Raw genomic sequence first — 27,080 nt, 5'->3', positions numbered from 1 at the left:
TTTGAGATGGAGTCTTGCTCTTGTCACCCAGACTGGAGAGCAGTGGCATGATCTCTGCTCACGGCAGTCTCTGCCTCTTGGGTTTAAGCGATTCTCCTGCCTCAGCCTCTCAAATAGCTGGGATTACAGGCACCTGCCACCAAGCCTGGCTAACCTTTGTATTTTTAGTAGAGACTGGGTTTCACCATGTTGGCCAGGCTGGTCTCGAACTCCTGGCCTCATGTTATCTACCCACATTGGCCTCCCAAAGTGCTGGGATTACAGGCGTGAGCCACCGTGCCCAGCCTTTTCTCACATTTATTTTTAAGAGCCTTTTCTCACGTTTTAATAATTCATTTTGTAACTTAGCATAATTACCTAGTGAATGTTCTTGAGTTGAAGATGCATTTATGTTTATGTTAATTTGGTAAATAAAATTAATTATTTCAACAACTGTATATGAAAAAGCTGTTATCTGCTGGGAACTGTTTTGAGGATAATGGCAGTTAGAAAAATGAATCAGAAACAGATCCTGACCTCAAGGTATAGTCAATAATGGGGAATACAACAGTGACAGAAGAATGGAAGAAAAGCAGTCATAAAATAGGCTTTGTGCCAATCTCAGTAGTTAAATAGAATGAAATACTGTGTTTCTGTGTGGAGCAGGGCAGTACTATTGCCCTTATATGTGTGGGTTGAAAAGTTAATATTTTCAACTTTGTATTTCTTCCAACAATTAAAACTTGTACCTGTTTTATTATGATAGTACCTTCTCTCTCCAGCCTAGAATATAGAAGCAGTCTCTGCTAAGAGATCCTCGAACTCTAGGGAAATAAAATGCAATCAGATTTTAGATGATTATATAGCTGAGATTTTCTTTACTTTCTAGTCTCTATCTTATTTAAAGGCTTCCTAAATAATGTAGCTAGGAACGGCAATAAGGAAATAAATTACAAATACATTTAAATTTCCCTGTAGAATAAGAAATAGATAGTATCTGAAGGATACACTGATTTATGAAATAAATATTACATTAATCTAACATTTAACAGTTGAAGAAAAATGAGGACTTCACAGGAAGAGAAATCTCTAACATATTTCAATAAGTAACCAATATTTTGATTTAGACTATACAAAAGCTTCAGCTATTAGGAACACAAACAATGACAGGTTCTTTTCATCTTTGAGAGGCAGGTAAGTTGTCTCATTTCTGTCTTATTGGTGTAAAAATGAAAACACAAAGATTATGTGGCTTTTCCTTCTGATCAATTATTAGCTAAAGTGAAAGGAACCCCGGCTTGCTGTCTGGTACTTCACCAGTGGTTACCACTGTGGTTTATGGGACAACAGCAATGAGGTAGGGCCAGAAAATGATGTTTACAGGGATTTTTATGAAAAGGCCAATTATATACAAATGTCTTTGTCTCTGATTTGTAGTTACCAGCTGACAAGTGGATACAAGCCCGCCCCTATGGACCTGAGCTTTATCAAACTCACCCCGTCTCAAGAAGCAATGGTGGACAAGTTGGCAGAAAATGCACACAATGTGTGGGCGCGGGATCGAATCCGGCAGGGCTGGACTTACGGCATCCAACAGGTGTGTGGGAATGAGCTCCACAGCATTTGGTCTGAGACTTACTTAAGTGGGAATTAGCATAATTTGTAACAGGAAGGATTAAATAATGACTATTTTAGAACTCGTATCATATAGATCACACACAGTGCACATTTGGACTAAAACACCTGTTTAGTGCTAGACTGAAGAACTTACATGAGGTTAGCTCTGACTGTAATAGCGAACACATGTGAGGCACATGATGAATAATATAATACTACATTGGTGACTTATAATATGGTTTTGTGGTATTTCTCTCTCTGAGACTGTGTTTTAGGAGAAACTTTTGAAATGTAAGAACATTGGGATAAAACGATAATAAAATGGGTGCACCATTCCTTATTCACAACCCCTGGGGCCACATACATTTCAGAATTCAGTCTTTGTATTTGGTTTTCAGAATGGTGATTTGAGGATATATTACATGTATGTACATAACAACCTTGGTAGGGCAGCTGACTTCAAATTGCAATTCATTCTGCACAAGGGAGGCAGGGTCATACCAAGAGGGGTAAAGACCATAAACAGCCTCGCATCAGTTCCGGTTTCACCACTGAGTTACTGTTGCAGATCATTTTGTTCCAGGCATCAGTAGATATTCAGGTATTTGGGTATTAAGGTATTCAGGATTAGGTATTCAGTACTAATTTGCCTGAAAGAGGAAAGGAAGAAAAGACAAGACAAAACAGTATTTCTGGCTGGGCGTGGTGGCTCACACTTGTAATCCCAGCACTTTGGGAGGCTAAGGTGGGAGGACTGCTTAAGCCTGGGAGTTTGAGACCAGCCTGGGCAACATAGTGAGAGACTGTCTCTACGAAAAATTTAAAAATTAGCTGGGCATGGTGCACATGCCTGTAGTCCCAGCTACTCAGGGGGCTGAGGTGGGAGAATGGCTTGAGCCCAGGAGGTTGAGGCTGCAGTGAGACTCTGTTTCCAAATAATAACAACACAACAACAAAACACCACCACCACCACCACCACCACCACAGTATTTATTCTCTGGTTTACCAGAACAACCCCTGTCTGATTCCATAGCTTTTTTTTTTTTTTAAACCCTTGGGAGGTGTGGTGGGAACATCCACAGCCTCCCAATGCCTGTTTACATTAAAGTATTGAGAATTGATTACACTTCTTGAAATGTGGAAACTTGAGCAAATACTGCAACTGGTCTCAGGGAGTGAATGGAAAGAAGTAACTTGCAAAGTGGCATTGCCCTACACACTTGTAGGAGTTGATGCATCTCCCCCATCGCATGGAATTGAGTTCTGTACTCTGATATTAAGCATCCTTTTGCCAAGATAGTAAGATAGCCCGCTCTCTCTGTGTGTGTGTCAACACATTTTAACCACAGTTTAACATTGGAGCCTCTTTTACAATAGACAAGTTATGAGTTTTATAGTCATTTTAGTGCCCCTGGCATTGCTGGGTTTCACTGGTTGATGGATTCAACCCAATGCATATTTTTCAATTAGGGACATAGAAGGGGGATCCATAACACGCTGGAATTTTTCTGAAGAAGGGAAAGCAGCCTTAAGTTCTTCATTGACTGAAAACCATGGAGGGGGGACCAGTACTCATTTGGCTCTTCTTGGAATAAAACCCTGTCCATGAACTGTACTTGCAAATTGGGTGTTCTCTACTATTGTCCTTTGCCATGTGAACGTGGCAGATGGAAGTGGTTAGAGATCACTGAAGCTGTTTTTTGTTGTTGTTGTTTTTCCTTCTCTTAATGCTAACATAATATCTATCTTGAGGTTAGCTTTCCATACAGGTGCTTATTCATTTGATTGAATCTTTTCTATTGATAGTGTTTTGGTAACTTTGCAGCCTGGGAAAACGCAGGGATTGTGGAAGGGTCAGGTTTTCTCATGGAATTTTAAGTTTGATGTATTTGGTAGCTATTTATTTTTAAAAGCCTTTGGTGTTGCTTAGACATCTGCACCCAATTTTTCCCTGCAGGACGTAAAGAACAGAAGAAATCCTCGCCTTGTTCCCTACACTCTTCTGGATGACCGAACCAAGAAATCCAACAAGGACAGCCTCCGCGAGGCCGTGCGCACGCTGCTGGGGTACGGTTACAACTTGGAAGCACCAGATCAAGACCATGGTATTTTGGTTTTACTTTCCTCCTCTTCGGTTGCAAGATCATGTAGTAGTTCGTTAAAGCCAAATAAACGAATAAAAGGGGGAGTACTAAACAAGGTCCTCTAGTCTAGGTGTGGAATTTAATCCAAGTGGCTTTTCTTCCCTGAAAAACACCTGAGGGGTTAGACCCATCTCTCAGTGGGGTGGCTTAGGATGCTGATGATTCTGTGGGCGGAGAAAATGGGCCTATCTTCCTCAAGCATCTGAGATCAATAGGTACTTCCCTGATTATGATGTTGGACTCCGCCCCTAGCCCACCAGCCCTCTTCCAGAATAGCTGAGTTTTGCAGATTTGGGAAATAAGCCTGTAGTGGAGGCTAGTGTTTTACAAAATTCCACCTTCGCCATGTACACACACATGTACAGGCAACATTGAATTAATTAATGTGATATTTTGCTTTAAGGGAAACACATTACAGTAGGTACTCAATAACTATGTGTTGAACACAATGGATTTTTAAAGGTTCTGCAAAGAATACATTTTCCTTAAATAATACCTTTGAAGAATGTAGTTTAGGCTGGGCGCGGTGGTTCATGCCCCTAATCCCGGAACTTTGGGAGGCCGAGGCAGGCAGATCATGAGATCAGGAGATCGAAACCATCCTGGCTAACACAGTGAAACCCCATCTCTACTAAAAAAATGCAAAATTTAAAAAAAAAAATTAGCGGGTGTGGTGATGGGCGCCTGTAGTCCCAGCTACTCGGGAGGCTGAGGCAGGAGAATGGCGTGAACCCGGGAGGCGGAGCTTGCAGTGAGCCGAGATCGCGCCACTGCACTCCAGCCTGGAAGACAGAGCGAGACTCAGTCTCACAAAAAAAAAAAAAAAAAAAAAAAAAAAAGAATGTAGTTTAGATAGAATGAGCCACTCTTTAATCCTTTGCTCCTGCAGTTTGAGTTAATTTAATACCCATTTTCAAAACACTGAGAAAAAAGAAATGAGGGTTGTGTGCTTCATCATAGTGCCTATAATTGTTGATGGAAAGTTTTAAAAATGTATTCCAAATGTATTCCAGTGGCTCATATTTTCAGTGCATTACCCGTACATAAAAGTGGATCTTAAATAATAATGATAGTTAATATTTATATATTAGCTATATAAGTGTTTCTAAGACTTTTACAATTATTATTTAATCCTCACAGTAACTCTTATGAGGGCGATACTTGTATTATGCTCATTTTATAGATAAGGAACCTCAGATTCAGGGACTTCTGTGTCTTCCCATTTAAAGTGGCAGATGTAGGATCCTAATCATAGGCATCCTGACATATTTTAGTCCTTTGAATTGAGCAAATACATACTTAACATCTTGACAGATCTTATCAGTTACTGGACTCTTCTATTGGCTGCAAATTAAATGACATATCCACTTGTTAGCAATAATAATAATATCCATAATGCTAACATAATATCTATCTTGAGGTTAGCTTTATAACAACAGAGATGTGGTACACTCGTTATGAATCAGATGCTGTTAGGTGTGCAAAATACCAAGAAGATTCCTGTCTCAAAGAGTATATAGTCCATGTAACCACTGGGAAGAAAGTAAACAATAAAAGGCTTGTGAGGCAAAAATTGGCAATCAGAAAGACTTCTAAAATTCTCTGATATAGAATACACCCTGAAAGTTAATTGGTTCTAAATAATTATGTTTTTAAATTGAAATAGAACTTACATACAATAAAATGTACACATCGAAAGTGTTCAGTTTGGTAAATTTCGTCAGTTGTAGAAACAAAAGGAACCTCTACCAAAAACACCTCCAATGTTTTCTTCGTTCCAGAAAGTTTCATTGTGTTCCCAACAAAGTAACCACTTTGTAAGTTCTATCATTACACATTAAGTTATAGCAAATAGAAATAGAAATGTAACCTATAAAAGCAGATGTTATAATTATAATCACTCTAGCATGTATTTTTTATATCTAGTTTCTTTTGTTCAACATAACGCTTTTATGATCTTGCATGTTTCATGTATATCACAAAATCTGTTGCTCAGTGGGATTCCTTAATAGTAATAATTTACCCTTTGTTTATCCATTCTCCCATAGATGGATGATTTGGGTTGTTTCCAATTGTAGGTGATTATGAATAAGGCTGCTATGAATATTCATATACAAATCTTGGTATATAATTAATCTTTCATTTCCCTTAGGCTAAATACCTAAGAGTATAATTGCTGAGGCATATTTTCTAATTTGTGTTGGCCTTTTTACTGAATTGCATTTTAAAAAGTGTATTTTGGATAGAAGAACCATGCCAGGTATGGAAAGATTTTCTTCCATTTGTAGGTTGCTTTTTCATTTTCATAATGAGGTCTTTCAAAGAGCAGGCATTCTTAATTTGAAGTCCATTTATGATTTCTTTTCCTTTACAGTTGGGGGTTTTATGTCCTAGGACATCTTTGCCTATGCATAAACAAAAATATTTTCTCTTATGTTTCCTCCCAGAGTTTTATTATTTTAGCTTTTACTTGCAGGTCTATGATCTAAAGTGAGTTAGCTTTTGTGTATGAGGTAAGGTTAAGATCAAGGTTCATTTTTTGTACAGATGAATATCCAACTGTTCCAGCACCATTTGTTGGAACAATTATTCTTAGCAAATTAAATTACCTTGGCATCTTAGTCAAAATCTATTGAACACATAAGTCAGTCTATTTCTGGACTGTATATTCTGTTCCATTGATCTGTGTGTCTGTCCTTAAGCTAATATTCCATTGTCTTCATTTTTATCACAAAATAAATCTTAAAATCAGGTAAGGAAAGTCTTCCAACTTCTTTCATCTTTTATAAAGGTTTTTTTATTCTTCTTTTGCATTTCTACATACATTTAGATTCAACTTGTTAATTTAATTTGGATGGGATTACAGTTGAATTCATAGGTTGGTTTCTGAAGAATTGATATTTTAGCCTTATTTAGTCAACTGATTCATGAACATGGTACATTTGTCCATTTATTTTCATCCTCTTTAGTTTCTCTTAGCATTGCTTTGCAGTTTTCAGAGTAGAGGTCTTATACATTGTTAGATTTATCTGATGTTTTTGATAATATTACGTGAAATTTATTTAAAGTTTATGTCATTTCCCAAATGTACATGAATATGAGATATATAATTGATATTTGCAATATTGACCTTATATCCTGTGATTTGGCTAAATTTATATGTCAGTTCTATTTTTTTTGTGTGTGTGAATTCAGTGGGATTTTCTATATACACAATCATGAGGTCTGCAAAAACTAAACCTCACTTTTTCTTTTACAATTGTTATAGCTTTTTTGCTTCTTGATTTATTGAACAGGTAAAGAATTCAGAACACTGTTGAATAGAAATGGTAAGAGAGGTTATTCTGCCTTATGGGGGAAAGTTGTGATGTTTCACCATTAAGTATGATGTGAAGTATAGCTTTTTATAGATATCCTTTATCACATTGAAGAGATTCCCTTCTATTCTTCATTTGTGGGTGATTTTATCATAAATAGGGTCTTGAATTTTGTCAAGTGCTTTTTTCTCCATTTATTGAACAGATTATGTATTTTTCTCCTTTATTCTGTGGATATCATGACTTCCAAGTGATTTTCAAATGTTAAACCAGTTTTCTATTTCTAGGATAACTCTCCTCAGTCATGGTGCATTGTCCTTTTTTACACAGAGCTGTATTCTATTTGTTAATATTTTGCTTAGAACTTTTGTAGCTAAGTTTATGGACAACACACTGCTGTATAATATTTTTCTTACAATGTCTTTGTTAGATTTTGATATTGATGTAAAGATAGCTTCCAAGGAAATTTTCTCTCCTGTTTTCTGAAAGAATTTGTGTTAATTCTATATTATTTCTTTTTCAAATATTTGATAGAATTTATCATCGAAAGCATGAGCATGGAGTTTTATCCTATAGGAAAGTATTTTATTATGAATTCAATGTATTTAATACCTTGAGAGCTATTTAGAGTTTCTATTTATTCCTGTGTCAGTTTTGATAAATTACGTTTTATAGTAAATTAGTTCATTTAATTATATATAGGCATAAAATTGTGCTAATGTGCTCTTATTATTCTTTTAATGTCTGTAGAATCTTTAATGATATCCCCCTTTTCATTCCTGATATCGGTAGTTGACATTTTCTCTCTTTTTATCCTGAGCACTCCTCTAAGGGATGAATTTATTTTATCAATCTTTTCAAAGGTTAATTGATCTTAAATGTATTTTTGTTTTGGTTAAAATTTCAGACATGTATTTGTTTCTCCATATGACCAATCATGGATTATTATGAGTGATCTGCAGTGGTTATGCGTGACTACGTCTTACGTTACCTTAGGAGCGCACAGCATTATTGAGTAGCACTATGGCATCCTATGGAGAATGTCAATGTTCAATCACAGTGTCAAGAGATCCTGCTTTCACAGCTTTGAAATGACCTATGAAATGTACTTTCTAATGAACAAATGTATATATCAGGCTTACAAATATTCACTAACATTGCCTTGTGATGATATAGTATTTCCAATAGAGTTTTTGCATACTTTCAAATATTTGATTCAACCACCCTCTTTAGGCAAAAGAAGGGTGTAATAATCAAAGAGTTCTTGAGCTTCCCTCTAGCTTTATAAATCTTTAACATTGTGCATCCGTGGAGGATGTAGGTAGCAGTGATGACAATCAATATATTTTTAGGTTGGAAAGATACTTATATAATGATAATGATAAAATTTGGGGGAAAAAACTCACACATGGTTTTATAGTCTGACACATCAACCATTTGATTTCCCCAGGTTTTCATTACTTTACACATGAATATTTATATTTTTGGTATCAATAGTTTTAATAGGGATATAATTACCCGTTTTCCTTCCGCTACCCCACTCTGCTTAATATCAAACATTTTGAAAGTTATTTACTCTGCATTTAGAAGGAACTCTCACATTGCTTACCTGATACTCATTGAAAATTACAAAGAGAGAATGCCTAAGTCTGGTGACTCAATTCTAAACTTATAGATAATAACTTAAGATAATAATAAATATCTAAAGTTATAGATAATAACTAAAAATAAGGGAAAACACTGCAGCTCAGAGAAATTATAACCTTGAGTCTTCAAGAAAAGAGTTAATTATGGTCAGTATCCAAGAAAAGGAGTACATTTTCCCCTGTACATAGAGATATGCATTACAATGCCAGACAGAAAAAAATCAATGATGGTTATATTTTAAAGATATTGTCACTTAAAGGCATAAACTATATTTAGTGATACATGACACATTTGCTTTTAGAGATAACTTTACTCCAGAATGATGCCAGATAAGTAAAATGTTGAGATGTTATTCTGATGACATACAGTGTTTTAGACTATTTGTAGCTACTACATATTAATAATTTCATCTTCTTAACATCGTTGTGGACAACATAAGCTACCTTATGGGTACCTACTCTCTTCTGAATTGTGTGAATTTTAAGAAGAAAGAAAAGGAGACTGTATTTATAAAATGTACGCTGCACTTCATTTTACTTCCATATTTGCAATTCTTCTCATTTCCATTTTTAAAATTTTATTATTATTATTTTTTGAGACACAGTTTCGCTTTGTCTCCCAGGCTAGAGTGCAGTGGCGCAGTCTCAGCTCACTGCAACCTCCGCCTCCCCGGTTCAGGTGATTTTCCCTGCCTTAGCCTCCCGAGTAGCTGGGACTACATGTGCTTGCAACCATGTCCGGCTAAATTTTTTTTTTTTTTTTTTTTTTTTTTTTTTTTTTTAGTAGAGGCGGGGGTTTCACCATATTGGCCAGGCTGGTCTTGAACTTCTACGTTGTGATCCACCCTCCTCGGCCTCCCAAAGTGCTGGGATTACAGGCGTGAGCCACCGCGCCTGGCCACTCCATTTTATTTTAATACATAGATATGGAACATTTACTGTGCCTACTTCTGGGAATTGAAAGATGAATAAGAGTTTTTGTCTTATGTAGCTCTCAATGTAGACAGGGAAAATAGACTAAATTGCCACCACTACCATACAATGTAAGTGTTAAGCCCAACAGTCGTAATACAGAGAGTTTAACTCAGCCTGGTGATATGAGGGAAATCTTTAAAGAGGAGGTATATTAGTTATCTATTTCTATACAGCAAACTGCCCCTTTCCCTCCCGCCAAAAACAAACAAACAAACAAACAAAAAAAACAAAACAAAAAAAACAAAAAACCTCTCAGTGGCTAAAAAATAACAAACATTTGAAACATTTGTTATCTCAAAGTTTTTGTGGTTTATGAACGTGAGTGACAGGTGCTTCTGCTTCTGGATCATAGTCTCTCTGAGGCTGCTATTAAGTTGGCCAGGGCTTAAGTCATCTGAAGTCTTCCCTGGAGCTGGAACAGTGAATACTAAGACAGCTCACTTGCGTAACTGTTGACTAAAGAACTCGCTTCCTCTCTGGCTGTTGGCAGAAGACACAGCCAGATGGGCACAGCCTTGCCACACAGAGCTCTTCATAGAGATGCTCGAGTGCCTTCACATGGAAGCTGACTCCCCCCAGAATGAAAAATCGAAGAGTGAGTACATCGAGGATGCTGCAATGCTTGTTACACTTACTTCTATTATATTCTGTTTGTTAGAAGTGAACCACTCAATGAAGCCCACACTTTTTGAATGGAGGTGTACTAACATATTTGTGGACATATTTTAAAACCACCAAAGTAGGTACGGCTAAGTCAATTGGGTTCATGCATTTCAGGCAGAGAGGAGAGTATATGTAAGCCTTAGAGACACAAGGAGGATTGCAAATGGGAATTTCAGAGAGCTTTGCATGACCAGATGTAGAGTGGAGTTAGAAAAGTGGCAGCAGATCAAATAGAGGAGGCAGGAGTTGAAACAGATTTTTTTTAAATTAAAGAATGATTCTAGTGGCTCTTTAGGAAAAAGGCTGAATGTAAACAAAACTGGAGATGAGGACAGCAGTTTGGGGACTAAAAAAGAAGTATAGATGAAGAGTGTTGGAGGCCTTATCTTTGGCAATACTGTGAACTGAAAAATATATTTGGCATTTAGAAGTAGAATCAGCAGAAGGACGAAGGAGGCATCTGAGATAGTGTCTGGATTGATAGATGTTAACTACATACACATTGGTTGGGAACACAGGAATGGGAGCAGATGGACATGGGGTAGTGGGAAGATTCTGAGTTTTATTGTAAACATCTTAAGTTTGAGGTGCATGTGAGACAATTCAACAAATATACCAGGATTCAATTACATATATAAATATAAACGTGAGACTATTACTAGAGAGAAACAGAGGGTTAAAGATTTCATTTTTTAAATGAAAGAAATTTGGATATTTTTACACCAAGGGAGAGAGAGAAGTTGAAAATAGAGTAAGAGGAGCTTGATGAGCTGCGGTCTCTGAGAAGGTTGAAGGGAATGAAATTCAGAACACAGGTCAAGGGATTGGCCTCATATAAAAGGAAGAACAACACTTGTTCCCCTAAGGTTAGTATGAAAGAAGTAAAGATTGAAGATGATGCAAAAACCTGTGTACAGGGAAAATCAGAAGGAAGCTGAGGGCAATCTACTGTACAATTATTATTTCAGGTTGAAATAGAAAATGAATTTATTTTCCTAAGGAGTAGAAGTCAGGGAAGGCTGGACTGGATTAGAAGTCTTGAAGAGAGCAATAAAGAGGCCGGGCGCGGTGGCTCAAGCCTGTAATCCCAGCACTTTGGGAGGCCGAGACGGGCGGATCACAAGGTCAGGAGATCGAGACCACAGTGAAACCCCGTCTCTACTAAAAATACAAAAAATTAGCCGGGCGCGGTGGCGGGCGCCTGTAGTCCTAGCTACTCAGGAGGCTGAGGCAGGAGAATGGCGTGAACCCAGGAGGCGGAGCTTGCAGTGAGCCGAGATCGTGCCACTGCACTCCAGCCTGGGCAACAGCGTGAGACTCCGTCTCAAATAAAAAAAAAAAAAAAAAAGCAATAAAGATGTGTTGGGTATAGAATTCTCAGCTGACAATTATTGTTTCTTTTAGTACTCAGATATGTCATCCCACTGCCTTCTGGTCTTCATGTTTTCTGATGAGACATTGACATCAATCTTTTGGATGGTCCCTTCTGTGTGATGAGTTGCTTCTCACTGTTTTCAGGATTCTCTCTCTGTTTTTGGATTTGAACGGTTTGATTATGATGTGTCTAGTTTTAATTTCTTTGAATTTATCCCCAAAGTTTATTGTACTTCTTAGATGTATAAATGAATGTTTTCCATTAAATTTGGGAAGCTTCTGGCCATTATTTATTCATTATTTCTTCTCTTTTCTGTTTCTCCTTATAGTCTGTGACTTTCATTATGTGTATGTTGGTATGGTTGAGTGTATCCCTCAGGCCTCTGAAACTCTCCTTATGTTTCTTCATTTCTTTTTCTGTTTTTCATGCTTGACTAATGGACTTATCTTTAAGTTCGTTGACTCTTGTCAGTGCAACTCTGTTGTTGAGCCCTCTGGTGTATATTTAATTTCAGGTACTGTGCTTTTCAACTCCAGAAATTTTGGTTCTTTTTTATAATTTGCCTCTTTATTGATATTGATGCTATTTGGTGAAGCATGATTTTTCACTTTTTTTTTTTTTGAGATGGAATTTTGCTCTTGTTGCCCAGGCTGGAGTGCAATGGCGTGATCTCATCTCACTGCAACCTCCACCTCCCGGGTTCAAGTAAATCTCCTGCCTCAGCCGCCCACGTAGCTGGGATAATAAGAACACTGGCAAAAAAAATATGCAAATAAAATTTTTCATAGCTCTGGAAATTAAAGACTGGCCAAAATCCAGGGAGTGTTTATTTGATAAAAATGTCCAAATGTTGGTAAGAACAGCAACTAGTGATGTTTTAATTTGCTCCTGCCCCATCACCCTCTCTCTAATTCCTTGGCATATTGAAAACCAACAGCCCCTCAATCGTAGTGAAAATCAGCCACCCACACGCCCCTGGAGTGGGCAGAACAGAAATGGACCACCACCATGCCTGGCTAATTTTGTACTTTTAGTAGGTACGGGGTTTCACCATGTTGGTCAGGCTGGTCTTGAACTCCTGACCTCAGGTGATCCACCTGCCTTGGCCTCCCACAGTGCTGGGATTACAGGCATGAGACACTGTGCCCGGCCTCATACTTTTATTTAGCTCCTTACACATGGTTTTATTTAGTTCTTTGAACAGATTTAAGATACCTAACTTAGTCTTTGTCTAATAAGCCCAACATCTCGGCCTCCTGAAGAATAACTTCTGTTGACTGCTTTTTCCCCCTTTATGTATGGGACATACTTTCTTGTCTTTTTGCGTGTCTCACAATTTTTGTGAAAAATTGAACATTTTAAATAAGGTAATCTGGCAACTCTGTTTTCACCCCTATTTCAGATTTGGTTGTTGTGTTTATTGTCATGGTTGTTTGTTTCCTTAGTAATTTTTCTAAACTGGTTTAGTACAGACTATGTTGCCTGTCATGGGTGGCCACTGAAGCCTCAGTTTCATTAGCTTCGTGGTCAGCTAATGGTAGGACAGAGACTGCTTTAAACGCCTAGGATCGATAGGTCTCCCAGTCTTTACCGAAGGAAAGGCAATGTGACGTGAGCATGTTGGCACATGCCTTCAACACTCAACCAGGCAATTCACAATTTCACATTAGCCTTCTCTTACTGCATGTGCAGAGCCTCAAGGTCTTTCAGAGGTGTAAGCTTTTTCAGGTTTTTCCTGAATACATGCACAGCCCTGGGCATGAGCATGGCCTTCTAGAGTCCCAGGAATATGTTGGAGATTCTCACATCCCACTATGAATATTTCATTCCCCAGCTTTTCCTTTCAAACCTTTTGGTCAGTTGTTGTTTGCCTCAACTGTTATTGCTGCCTCACAGAGCTGCAAGGCTAACAAACTGCCTCAGATGATTTTCAGCAAATGTCCTTGGAGAAGTGACTATTTGCACTGGGCAAGCTTTAGGTCAAGTGGATTAAAGACAAGTCTTACCGATGGAATTTTCCAGAAAAGGGAACATAATGACAGTTATCTGGGAACTGGGCTTTGGATGAACTCCAGCTCTGTTCTGCCCACTACAAGGGCTTGTGGGTGGCTGATTTTCACTACGATTGAGGGGCTGTTAGTTTTCAATATGCCTTGGAATTAGAGAGAGGGTGTGATGGGGCAGGAGCAAATTCAAACATCACTAGTTTGCTGTTCTTACCAACATTTGGACATTTTTGTCAAATAAACACTCCCTGGCTTTTGCTAGCCTTTAATTTCCGGAGCTGTGAAAAATTTCATTTGCATAACTTTTTTGCCAGTGTTCTCATTAATTTTGTGGAGAAGAGAATTTTTGGACGTTCTTTCTCTACCATTTCTGCTGATGTTACTCAGCAATAAAGATTAAAAATTGCTGTTTTGTGGGATGGAACAGAGAGCAAGCTGCAAACAGATAAACACATTGTGGAGAAACATTGATGGTCCCATTGAGGTTAGAGCCTGTGAGTTGGTGGTGCCAGTCTATTCTGTGCATGTGTTTTCTGGCAAACTCAGCAGAGCAAGTACAGATGTTCTCAGTGAAGGTAGCGAAATTGGACAGTAATTGGGGTTAACAGAGCAAGTAGGGGAAAAGCTAATAAGGGCAAGAAAGTATGGAAAGTTATACAGGTAAGGAAGGGAAGAATGAAGGAATCTAATGAGTTTGAAGAGTGAATGTATAAGAAAATGAGAAGACAAGGAGGAAAAAATAGGGATCACACGATCTCTGTATTTTAAGAATTTAGAGACAGAGCCACTGACAGTTGTTTGACAAGGTTTGATTTTACTAAAGTTATGTGAACAGTGAGCAACGAGAATAGAGTGGCATATTCTACAGTAGAAGCTGAGATTAGGTTTATTGTTCACCCTATGCCAGAATTTAACAGCATGCTTCATAGTAAGGACGCAGGTGATCTGTATGGAAAAGACATAAGAAGAAAGATTAATTTTCCAATGGGAGGAATCAGTAAAGGGAGACACATCTTCAGAGTTAGATGTTGAAAGGATCGGGAATCAGTAAAGGGAGAAAATGTCTTCAGAGTTAGATGTTGAAAGGATCAAAATTTCAACAAGTAGAGATTAGTGTCAGAAAGGCTATTGGTACTAGAAAGAAAGTACATCTGATGTGGTTAAGTATAGAAAGAGTTGAGGAAGGGTAGATGGTCCACTTAGGATAAAATATAGGGTACAGATGGGAGAGAGAACAACAGACATAGATGAAGATAGAAGGATTAGGACAAAATATGGAATATCTTGCAAACTCAGCTAAGAAATATGGTTAAATTTGTATAAAGAGTACCAGCCCCAGGAAGTTTTAAAGCAAGAGCTTGATGTGTGATAACAGTTTACAATAGCAATATAACTATGGCAACAGTGGGAAGGGACAGATTGGAGGGGGCAGTGCTTGGAGATAGACCAGTTGGGAGGCTTTAGAAAAATTGTTTTTTTGAACAAGGATGGTGGGAATAAAAAATAAAAGATAGATGTTGAGAGATTTTATAGCATAAAGCAAAATCAGTCTGATTATCACTAAGATGAGATTAAAAACATTAATTTAAAATAGTCTATACTGCTGTTGCTGACATTTAAAAAAAGTCAAGGGCATAAAAAGTTGAATCAAGCCTTATGTAATTAATCAGAATTATAATTTATTTTCTCTTAGGAGAATGCTTACGTATTGCAGATAAAATGTGAACTCTGTATTTCAGTTGTAGTATCTTTGGAGTATTGCTGTCAATAATATTTTAAAGCATGTGAAAATGGAATTTATTCTTATTTACTACAAGGTTTAATCAAGATTTGAATTGCTTTATCCAAAATAATACCAGAAGGTTGAAAGGATGGCTGATTAATACCAATAATTTAAAAAGTATTATCATTAGTCCTAAAAGATTCTAGATATGTATAAAATTTTAGCTTTTCCTTATATCTTCTTGTAACTTATGATTTTAATGTATAGTTAGATCTTGACTGCCCTCTAGTGGCATATATTTTTTTAGCTGTCTTGTTTGGAGAGCAGAGTGTATGGTTACTTTAGGCCTTTTTAGGCCCTAGTTAGGTCATTGGTGGTGTGTCATGCCTGAGAGGTACTGGGACTTTTCTCAGTCGTTGGCCTTAATCTTGAGGTGTTTGTTAATAATATAATTCCTGAATTGTTTCTACTTTGAATACCAACAGACTTCATAATGTATGACAGGATTATATCTCCCAACTATTCATTTTTAAATGTCCATTATTATTATATTCATTATAACAGGATAAAAATTACTTGTATAACACACTTACATGAGCTGTGATTGCCTACCAAACATATAAATCTATCATGTTTAAAATGGAGCGAAGCATAAGGGTGTTTGGGGGAGGGTTCTGTGTCTTTGACAGGATGCTCCCCTGTCTGGGTATTTGTCTGGGCTCCTATATCCGGAGCCCAGAAGAGTCTTTGTTTCTAGATACAGTTTGGCAGGTATATATGGAGCACTTACTTTGTGGCTCAGGTGCTTGATGCTACAAGGTGTGCAATTTGTGAAAAATAATTTCCAAATGTTTGGGTAATTTATAGCTCTTATTTAATATCTCTTAGATTCATTTAGGGAAGGGTACAGGCATGTTTTAAGGAAACAATTTAGCAGTAATCTGTTTTTGAGGAAATATTAACTCTGAATAAAAATTTGACTTTCCTGTTTATTTAGTGTTGCAGCACTGAGAAGTAGTTTCTTTTTTTCTTTTTCTTTCTTTCTTTTTTTTTTTTTTTTTTTTATGACACAGTCTTGCTCTGTTCCCCAGGCTAGAGTGTAGTTGCACGATATTGACTCACTGCAACCTCTGCCTCCCGGGCTCAAGTGATTCTCCTGCTCAGCCTCCCAAGTAGCTGGCATTACAGGCACATGCCACCACACCCTGCTAATTTTTGTATTTTTTGTAGAGATGTGGTTTCACCATGTTGGCCAGGCTGGTCTCGAACTCCTGACTTCAAGTGATTTGCCTGCCTCAGCCTCCCACAGTGTTGGGATAACATGTGTGAGCCACCTCGCCCAGTGGCTTTTTTTAGTTTTTTTTAATAGCACAAACTACCTTTAAATATCATAAAATTGATAGAATTTTTTTTTCTCTTAAGACAAAGTTTACAATCCTGTTTTTCAAAACATATTTAGTTACTAAGTAATAGGCATGAGAACTTACCCTTAACCACAGAGATGTTTCTCTCTCTTATTCAGAGACTTAAGCTAGTTTCTGAAGGGTTAGCCAGCAGGTTCAGTTAGTTCTACATTCAACAATCACCACCACCATTATCAAAAAGCCGTTATTGATCATTTCATTAATTAAGCCCATGTGATAGGGAGCCATCTCATACTACAGACGTGTTGTCTTCACTAAAAATCTAATTTTAAATTGTTACATATGACCTAGCTGTATGTGTATTGGCAACCTTTAGTGTTTATATAGATTAATTTTTTTTTTTTTTTTGAGATGGAGTCATGCACTGTTGCCCAGGCTGTGGCGCGATCTCGGCTCGCTGCAAGCCCCGCCTCCCGGGTTCACACCATTCTCCTGCCTCAGCCTCCGGAGTAGCTGGGACTACAGGCACCTGCACCATGCCCGGCTAATTTTTTGTACTTTTAGTAGAGAGGAGGTTACAGCGCATTAGCCAGGATGGTCTCGATCTCCTGACCTCGTGATCCGCCCACCTCGGCTTCCCAAAGTGCTGGGATTACAGGCGTGAGCCACCGTGCCTGGCCTATATAGATTATTTTTATAGTTCTAATTTGATCATGCCAAGTCAATGATTGAACTGTTATTAAATTTTTGTTATGCATAAGGTCTTTCCCAAATCTTAAGGAGAGACAAATAGGAACTTGTTTCTGTCTTTCTTTCTTTGTTATGTTTTGTTTTGTTTTGTTTTTTTTCAAGACAGGATCTCATTCTGTCACTCAGGCTGGAGTGCAGTAGCATGAACATAGCTCACTGCAGCCTCGACCTTCCAGGCTCAGGTGATCCTTCCATATCAGCCTCTTGAGGAGCTTGGACTTACAGGCATGCACTACCATATCTGGCCGAATTTTTAAACTCTTTATAGAGACAGGGTCCCACTATGTTGCCTAGGCAGGTCTCAAAATCCTGGGCTCAAGCGATCCTCCCACCTTGGCCTTCCAAAGTGTGGGACTACAGCTGTGAGCCACCATACTTGGCTGAGAACTAGCATTTAACCAGTATCTAGTAACTCTGTGCCAGCTATTGGAGGCAAAGTAGGAAGAAGAGGGGCTGTAACATGAAGCAGCTCCCGAATTCTACCATTTTTAGTTGTGTGATGTTGGTCAAGTCTGCACTTTCCTCCTCTGCATCTAACTCAGATCTTAGCTGAGGTGACCACCTTCTTTGAGATATCAATTCAATGAACACTCCTTCCTCTCTCCTGTGATTCCAGAGGGACCTACCTTCTCATCGTCATTCTGGCTCTGGGTTCCTCAGTCTGAGGCTTCCCCCTCTGTCTCTCAGTCTCACCTGCATCTCATTTCCTGCAGATACTTTGCCCCCTTTTGCGTCATACTGGTCCTAATGTTGGATGCTGACCTTTTTATTATTTTCCCCAGATCTTTTAAATACAGCATTTGTGTGTATAGCAGATCACAGTGAAGATGTACGCGAGAATGGAAAAATTTTGCGTCACATTTGAGTTCCTTAGCCATCACCAACCTGTAGGGAAATTTTTACTATTGATACTATTGTTACTTTTCTCCACTGTTTACAACTTTCCCTTATTTCTGTTTCTCTTCTCTTCCTTGCTTCATCTTCTCTCTTCTCTCTCACCCATAAATGTCTATTCATTTCTTATGCAGAGCAGTTCAGATCTTTTTTCTTACTGTCTTCTTGCCATCTCTTCCTCCACAACCAAAGCACCGAGGCACTTTTGGGTTTTGTTCTACAGAAAGGTCGTTCCCTCCTGAAAATGAGGCTGACGGAGGGAACGCCACCAACCCTGGCAGCATTACTGAGGCTCATTCCCCAGTCTCTCAGTGCAAGCCCTGGCGCCTTCCACTTCACCCAGCTGGTCTGACAGTGGCTGATCCTAGATAAGAAAGCACTTGGTAAAATGGGAAAGAAGATAAGAAGGTATCATTATCATCATCCAAGAAGGTTGAATTACTAAAGTCATGATGTATCTTTCCTTCTGTTATTTATGTTATCTTTCCTTCTCTTTCACTTCCCCATGCAATGACCACCAGAAATCTCTGTCCATTTCCCAGCAGCCAGAGCCGAAGTGTGCAGCGGCACTGGGGAAAGGTTCCGAATCTTCCGAGCCGAGAAGACTTACGCAGTGAAGGCGGGACGGTGGTATTTTGAATTTGAGACGGTCACTGCTGGAGACATGAGAGTTGGTTGGAGTCGGCCTGGTTGTCAACCGGATCAGGAGCTCGGCTCGGATGAACGTGCCTTTGCCTTTGATGGCTTCAAGGTGAGTGGGCTTTGCCCTGTACCAGTCATCTGTGCATGCTGGAGGCTTGTCTCCTCTGCTGTTCCTCTTGGTAGCATCACAATACCAGTATTTTCCACAGCACAAACATGGAAAAAATATTTCATAGGAAAGCTTTTGTCCTCATAATCTCAAAACCCTTCCCCACAACACATGAATACGGTGAAATTCACCAAGTAAGACATTGCTTTTCCATGGTTGTCAAAAGATAAATCATCTTTGTCTATCAAAATGTTAAAGATACATATATAGAGGAAAAATGCATATACATTGATACAGCGATTCCATGTCAGGAGTTTAAGCTATAATTAATGATATGTTTGTAGAAACATTTAATAGCTACAATGCTTAAAGCAGTGTTGTTTATAATCACAAATGGTTTTCATTTTCAACATTATTAGTAATTTCTATTAAGTTGGATGGAAGCTGGTCAGGTGTTTATTTTGTTATTTATATATTTATAAATGTTTAAAGATTGTTTTACATATGTAAAATATTTTGATTAGTAATATGGGCCAGGTGCCTGTAATCCCAGCACTTTGGGAGGCTGAGGCAGAGGGATCGCTTGAGGCTAGGAGTGCAAGACCAGCTTGGGCAACAAAGTAAGATCCTATCTCTACAAAAAAATTTTAAATTAGCCAAGCATGGTTTTTTTTTTTTTTTTTTTTTTTTGAGACAGAGTTTCACCCAATACTTAGGAGGCTGAGGTGAGAGGATTGCTTGAGCTCGGGAGGTCGAGGCTGCAGTGAGCCATGATCATACCACTGCACTCCAGCCTGGGCAAGAGAGTGAGACCTTGTCTCAAAACAAACAAAAAAATAACAATAACAGTGTGTATATGATTATAGCCACAATAGGATAATAATAGTCACTTTTGATTGGTAAAATCATAGATTTTTTAAAGTCTTGTTTTTAGTTTTTATTTTTTAAGTGAATTTATATTCCTTTTCACATGAGGGGGGAAAAGCTACTTTTTAACTAAGAAAAATAAAATTGGAATAAATAAGCAATCATGAAGAGATTTGACATTTGGATATTTCTTGGTGTGAAATGTCCTGTGAGGAAAGCCTTTCCAGGCTTGAAATTAGGGCAGTTGACCCACTTAGTTCTGAAACATCACATTTCCTGAATCCAGTTTTTTTTTAAATTTCAAATAGAAAATTTTAACACTTTTTTTGGGGGGGGTCAAAATTAGCAAACTTTAAACTTAAAAAAATAAAATAACAGATAAAAGGTAGCTTTAGGTTTACATCTCCTGAAGATCAGATGTAATGAACCAGAGTGGGAAGTATCCTGAGGAAAGTTAAAATAACCTTTACTCCCAATCAAATTATAGGCAAGAAAGGATACTCCCGATTTGGGAACAGGCATGGGGTGGGTGGGGTTGGAAGGCGAACACTACAGCCAGGTAAGTGGGTTGGGCATTTTATGCCTTTTGATACCTGATGTAAACTTTTTAAAAAAGACAGTGTGTTATATTGAGAGGAATTATGTCATCGTTCTGCATTGGCGACTCTGTCCGGTAACATACCAATTCACAATGCAGGTGAGGCTTAAGAAAAAGTCAAAAGATTTATCTGACAAAATAATTCACATAACTCAGGTGTACCTATAAATCAATGGAATATGCTTGTAGATCCAAAAGTCACATTTATCAAAACTGTGTTTCAAATGTACTTACAATATGAGATTTCACTTTATGTATATAGAAGAAAAGGTTGGCATCTATATTCAATTTTTGGCTTGTTACTTCAGCAGATATCCTAAGGATATTTTTAGGTTTGATTTGAAGCGTTTTTACTTTTAGTATGTCACTGAAATGCTTCTAGATTTCCATTTTGTTGAAATATCTGTGCCATCGGTTCTAAGGAATGAAATTTTATTTTGAAATAGATGAAAATTACACTATCATTTTCAATGACAGATGCCCAGCTTGATTCCCTAGCTCATAATTATTTGTATTTGTGGGAGGAGAGAAAAACAAACCATATTCTGGGAAACATTCATTGTCGCAGAAAAATAATATATTCTAAAGGCATATAAGTTTTCTTTCAGCAGAAAGTACGTGAGATTAGATTTTTAAAATAATGGGCTCTCAAAATCATGAAATAGCTTTTGGATTTTTTTTTTTCAAGATTCAATAATATACCATGTTAATATTAGGTAGGAATTTAGAATTCCCAGACAGTTCCATTTTGCTTAGGACATTGCAGTAGACAGATATGCCAGCTGCAGTTTCTCCTGCTGTTGTGTTAATAGAAGGCGCTGCTGTTAAGTAGTGACAGAGTGGTGGGTGGGTGCTATTTTCCTGTCTTAGTCTGTGACAAGGGACTTTTCTGTCCTCTGTATAGGCCCAGCGGTGGCATCAGGGCAACGAACACTATGGGCGCTCTTGGCAAGCAGGCGATGTCGTAGGCTGTATGGTTGACATGAACGAACACACCATGATGTTCACACTGAATGGTGAAATCCTTCTTGATGATTCAGGTTCAGAACTGGCTTTCAAGGACTTTGATGTTGGCGACGGTAAGTCTACTATGTTTTGTGTTGTTTTTAAGTTTGCCGCAACTCTGCGGAGGTTCTGCAGGAGTTCGAGACCAGCCTGACCAATGTGACGAAACCCCATCTATACTAAAAAATACAAAAAATTAGCCGGGTGTGGTGGCACACGCCTGTAGTCCCAGCTATTTGAGAGGCTGGGGCAGGAGAATCGCTTGAACGTGGGAGGCGGAGGTTGCAGTGAACCGAGATCGCACCACTGCACCCCAGCCCAGGTAACAGTGCGAGACTGTATTCAAAAAAAAAAAAAAAGATGTAGGGTGTTGGTGAAGCAAGGAAGACATTTACTCCTCTGAGATGCGATGTGCTCCCAGTTAGGTGGCCTTGGCCACACAGGGCTGTTTTGTATTTAAATTAGTTTGATTTTTTTTTTTTTTGAGATGGAGTTTTGCTCTTGTTGCCTGGGCCAGAGTGCGGTGGTGTGATCTCGGCTCACTGCAACCTCTGCCTCCCATATTCAAGTGATTCTCCTGCCTCAGCCTCCCAAGTAGCTAGGATTGCAGGCGTTTGCCACCATGCCCAGCTAATTTTTGTATTTTTAGTAGAGACAGGGTTTCACCCTGTTGACCAGGCTGATCTCAAACTGCTGACCTCAGGTGATCCACCCACCTCAGTCCCCCAAAGTGCTGGGATTACAGGCATGAGCCACCGTACCCGGCCTAAATTTTAAAAAGTTAAGAATTGAGTTTCTTAGTCATGCTGGCCACCATTTGGAGGGCTCAGTTCCCACAGGTAGCCAGGGATGCCCCTACTGGACAATGCAGAGAGCGAATATTTCTCTCACCACAGAAAGTTCTATTGGATAGTGTTACTCTGGAGCATATAAACAAAACAATAGCTGATAAAAATTGTATAATTATCTTATTTCCGCCTGGCATGGTGATTCACACCTGTAACCCAAGCACTTTGGGAGGCTAAGGCGGGAGGATAGCTGAACCTAGGAGTTTGCTACCAGCCTGGGCAACATAGCAAGACTGTTTCTACAAAAATTAAAAAAATTAACCAGGTGTGGTGGCGTGTTCCTGTAGCTCCAGCTACTCAGGTGGCTGAAGTGGGAGGATCACTTGAGCCCAGGGAGATCAAGGCTTCAGTGAGCTGTGATTGTACCAATGTACTCCAGCCTGGGTGACAGAGTGAGACCTTGTCTCAAAATAGTAATAATAACCTTATTTCAAAGATAAGCCAACACTTCTTTTCAAAATGGCTTTCGAATATATCCTGTGATATATTTGCATATAAAAATGTAAATATATTTGCATATGTATAGTCTTGGATTTTAAGATATATACCTACCTCAACCAGTATTTTTTTCTTTCTTTCTTTCTTTACTTTTTTCTTTTTTGAGACAGAGTTTCACTCATGTTGCCCAGGCTGGAGTGCAATGGCACAATCTCAGCTCACTGCAACCTCCGCCTCCCAGGTTCAAGCTATTCTTCCTCAGCCTCCCAAGTAGCTGGGATTACAGCCTTGCACCACCACACCCGACTAATTATTGTATTTTTAGTAGAGACGGGGTTGTACCATGTTGGTGAGGGTGGTCTCAAACCCCTGACCTCAGGTGATCCACCCGCCTCAGCCTCCCAAAGTGCTGGGAATACAGGCGTGAGCCACCACGTCCGGCCTATTTCTGATAGTCTATATAAATTTGTCACTGATCTTCAAAATGTTAGCCAGTTCATTGCTTGTATTAAGTTTTGTATTCATTCATTTAGCTTCTGAGCAGGTATGAACATCGTTTCCATAACACAGATTTGCAAAAATAATAGGAATTTTACTTGTGTAACTCAATATCTATGTTTAAAATGTTTAATTTTTACTTTTTGGAGATCCATAGTAAGTCTAATATGCATGGGGTACATGAGAAGTTTTGACACAGGCATGCAATGAGTAGTAATTGCATCATGGAAAATGGGGTATCCATCCCCTCAACCTTTAATCCTTTGTGTTACAAACAATCCAGTTATACTCCTAGTTATTTTTAAATGTATGACTGAATTATTACTGACTATGGCCACCCTGTTGTGCTATCAAATATTAGGTCTTACTCATTTTTTTCTAACTATTTTTGTACCCTTAATATCTATTTTGAACACTTACCTCTGGGTGGTGAAATTAGTGCTCTAACCCTCCCCTACCTGTCTCCGTTTCTCTGATATTATTTTTAGGGATGTCAAAGTATTAGTGGGAAGGTAGGAGGAAGGCTTTTTATTGGTGTTATCTATCTGTCTACACTGGCTGCTATTATGAATGTGACCTAGGTTTCATTTTTTAATTGGTTTTATAGTTATTAATTATATACTATAATTAGTTATTAATTATATAGTTATTAATTATATGCTATTAATTATATAATTATTAATTTAAAAATACTTGACTGCTATGCTTCCTTTCTTTGGATGTTAAAAAAATTAAAGGCATGTGTGAGTTCTGTTTGTATGATACGTGGTTCAGATAATAACACAGATTTGCAGAATGCTCATCCATACTGTTTAAGCACGTAACAAATGTTCATGGTACCATGCAGTCGCAGAGACCAATCACCATTGCAATAATGAGACAGGCTCTGAAGGGTATCACGGTGGCACATGGTTTTCAACAATTTTGGCTTTCGACTTTGTGTACTTCATAGAATTTTTAAAATTTAAAAACTGACGCGAACTTTGTATCGGTATCTCTATCATAGAGCTAACACGGGATTTTGATGAATTATCTGAAATTATGTGGTTGATGTTGCTGGGCTTTTAATAGAGGTTTTTGGAGGGTGTGCCTTTTGGTCTTCAAGGCAGGTTATAAGCTTTAGGTAGCAATGATCATTAAGTAGTAACTTTGTTGGGGTCAGTGATGAATCTAAATTTTCTACCATAAAGAGGACTTCAGAGTTTATCCATGCCCATGATTTTTCAATGCTTTTTGGTACTGGAATATCTCTTCCCCGTCCCTCCTCTCCCAAATTAACTTTATATAGCTTCCCAAAAAAGCTCCTTAATCTACCTGTCACTACTGAGAGCTAGCCTTGAGATAGCTAGGGCTCAAAGGATCCAGTTTGAAAAACTATTCAGGGTTTTCTAGCACAGAAACATACTGTGGTTGCTAAAGTACTAAAATGGATTGATAAGTGGTCTATTTTAAATTTTTCTTACACCTAGCCTGTCTTTATGTCTGTGTCATGTTTCATTTGGCATTTTTAACCATCTTCATAATTTCTTCTTATTGCTACAGAGAAAGCTTAGTCATTTATACATTAACTATTAAAGCATGTGGTAAGATGAATAAATGTAGAAATTATTATCCATGGAGGTATCTATATCTATATCTATATTCATATATTCACACACACACACCTAGACAGATGCATATGTATGTATATGTGTGTATGCACACACATACACAGTCACAGGCTGTAGATCCCTGTCTGGTCAGCTTAGTAGACAACATGGTCATGTATATTTTGACCTTTCTATCTTTTGCATAGTTTATACAACTGAAATGACATGCTGACCAGTATAAGTTGTTTCTATATAATACCAAGAAGAAAATCAGAAACATCTTTGAAAGACTGATGCGGCCATCCAGTTAAATCCAGGTGGAGCTATGGCCATCCTAGTTCTGGAAGAGGATGGGGTTGTTCCATAAAGGTGCTACTAGGAACAACCCTATCCTCTTCCAGAACTAGATGGCGGATCACGAGATCAGGAGATCAAGATCATCCTGGCTAACACGGTGAAACCCTGTCTCTACTAAAAATACAGAAAATTAGCTGCGTGTGGTGGCGGGCACTTGTAGTCCCAGCTACTCGGGATACTGAGGCAGAAGAATTGCCTGAACCCAGGAGGCAGAGGTTGCAGTGAGCTGAGATCGCACCGCCACACTCCAGCCTGGCGACAGAGTGAGACTTTGTCTAAAAAAAAAAAAAAAAAAAGATGCTTTTAGGGCTTTTCTAAGGGGCTTCAGACCCCTTCCTCAAATAAGGACTGCAGCATCCCTCAGGAAACTCATCTGTTAACTGGATAAAAACCAGTTACACAGAGACAGAAACACTGGTCTCTGGTAGAAGGAGCAAGACTCTCATTCCCGCAACTCCTCCTCAAAACCATGCTTACGTGGTCAAGAAGAGCATTGTTGAGCTAGAGTGAAATTCCACTAGAATTTCAGGGTTTAAAGCCTGCATTGTCTATGTGGCAGACCCTCTGTTAGGATTCTCCCTTCTCTTTGGCTTTTTAAAAATCTCTTCAGAGTATCTTTGGGGAAGGCAAAAGGATTCCTTGAATCATCACTTTTAAAAGACCCCTCTGACTGTCATGTCAGCAAAGGAATAGTGCAGGGCATGTGTGGAAACAGTTTTTGATGAGCTTAAGTTTTTCCATGAATGCTTGTCTCTTCTCACCACTGGACTGATAACCATTCAAAATCAGGATTGGGGAAGCGCAGGGAAAGAGGTTGCAGTGTTCACTCTTATGGACGGAATCCTAAGATTGCTTCTAGGAATCTTTCTCCGTGGTGTACACACTATCTTATATAACCCTCTCCTCTTAAGCGCCAGCAGAACTTGTGAATATGATGGGGTATCACTCATGATTAGGTCACTAAATCAGTTTACTTTGAGTTAGTCAAATAGAGATTATACAGGTGGACCTGGCCTAACCAGATGAGCCCTTAGGGATTGGGCCCTTCCTAAAGTCAGAGAGATACAAAATGTGAGATAAAATGTCCTGCTAGACTTGAAGAAGCAAACTGCTGTGGTATGGAGAGAGCAACATGGTGGGAACCTGCAGGCTGCTTCTGAGAACTGAGAACAGCCCCAAGTTCATAACTGGCAAACAAACAAACAAAAACCAAGAAAACTCAGTTCTACAGCCCGAGGAACCAAATTCCCTCAACAACCAGGAAGCTTGGAAGATGACTCCAACCCTCAGATGAGAATGTAGCCCATGTTACCATCTTGATTTTTATCCTCATGAAACCCTGAGCAGAGAACCCAGCCCTACCGTGCTGGACCTCTGACCTACAGAACTATGAGATAAGAAATGAGTATTGCTTTAAATGGTTAAGTTTGTGGTAGTTTGTTCCATAGCAATAGAAAACCGATATATTGATCAAGGGGCTTTCTTAGGTTCATCTGAACCTTCAGACTCACCGGACTATCAAAGACCACCCATGACACCAGTCTGTTTAGAGAGGGAACAGGAATCATGGCTTGCCAGCAGGGCAGCGCCAAGGATTCCTCTTCCCACAGGAGTGTTTTTAGATGTACGTATAATTCTGTAAGTTCATATGCAATTACCTAATCAGGAGCCATTTT

At 38.7% G+C, this 27,080-nt stretch overlaps 1 protein-coding gene across 10 annotated transcripts in view; it reads left to right on the top strand.

Moving 5' to 3' along the window:
• Positions 1 to 27,080, top strand: part of RYR2 (ryanodine receptor 2) — a 787,495-nt gene that overhangs the window by 500,470 nt on the left and 259,945 nt on the right. For 9 of the 10 annotated variants that reach the window (XR_012434021.1, XM_065543167.2, XM_065543147.2 and 6 more), the window contains exons 26-29: positions 1,417 to 1,576; positions 3,554 to 3,701; positions 18,996 to 19,204; positions 21,574 to 21,748. Coding sequence is in view for 9 of the 10 variants with exons in the window: in XM_065543167.2 (XP_065399239.1) it covers positions 1,417 to 1,576; positions 3,554 to 3,701; positions 18,996 to 19,204; positions 21,574 to 21,748 (692 nt within the window). In the remaining variant the exon portion in view is untranslated. The remainder of the gene's footprint in view (positions 1 to 1,416; positions 1,577 to 3,553; positions 3,702 to 18,995; positions 19,205 to 21,573; positions 21,749 to 27,080) is intronic. The other variant, XM_074038567.1, reaches the window with a different exon arrangement.

Source organism: Macaca fascicularis, chromosome 1 (genome assembly GCF_037993035.2).
Source record: "Macaca fascicularis isolate 582-1 chromosome 1, T2T-MFA8v1.1".
NCBI classification, from domain to species: domain Eukaryota; kingdom Metazoa; phylum Chordata; class Mammalia; order Primates; family Cercopithecidae; genus Macaca; species Macaca fascicularis.
The sequence above is the reverse complement of the archived record's forward strand: the minus strand, read 5'-3'. Positions and strand labels throughout refer to the sequence as shown.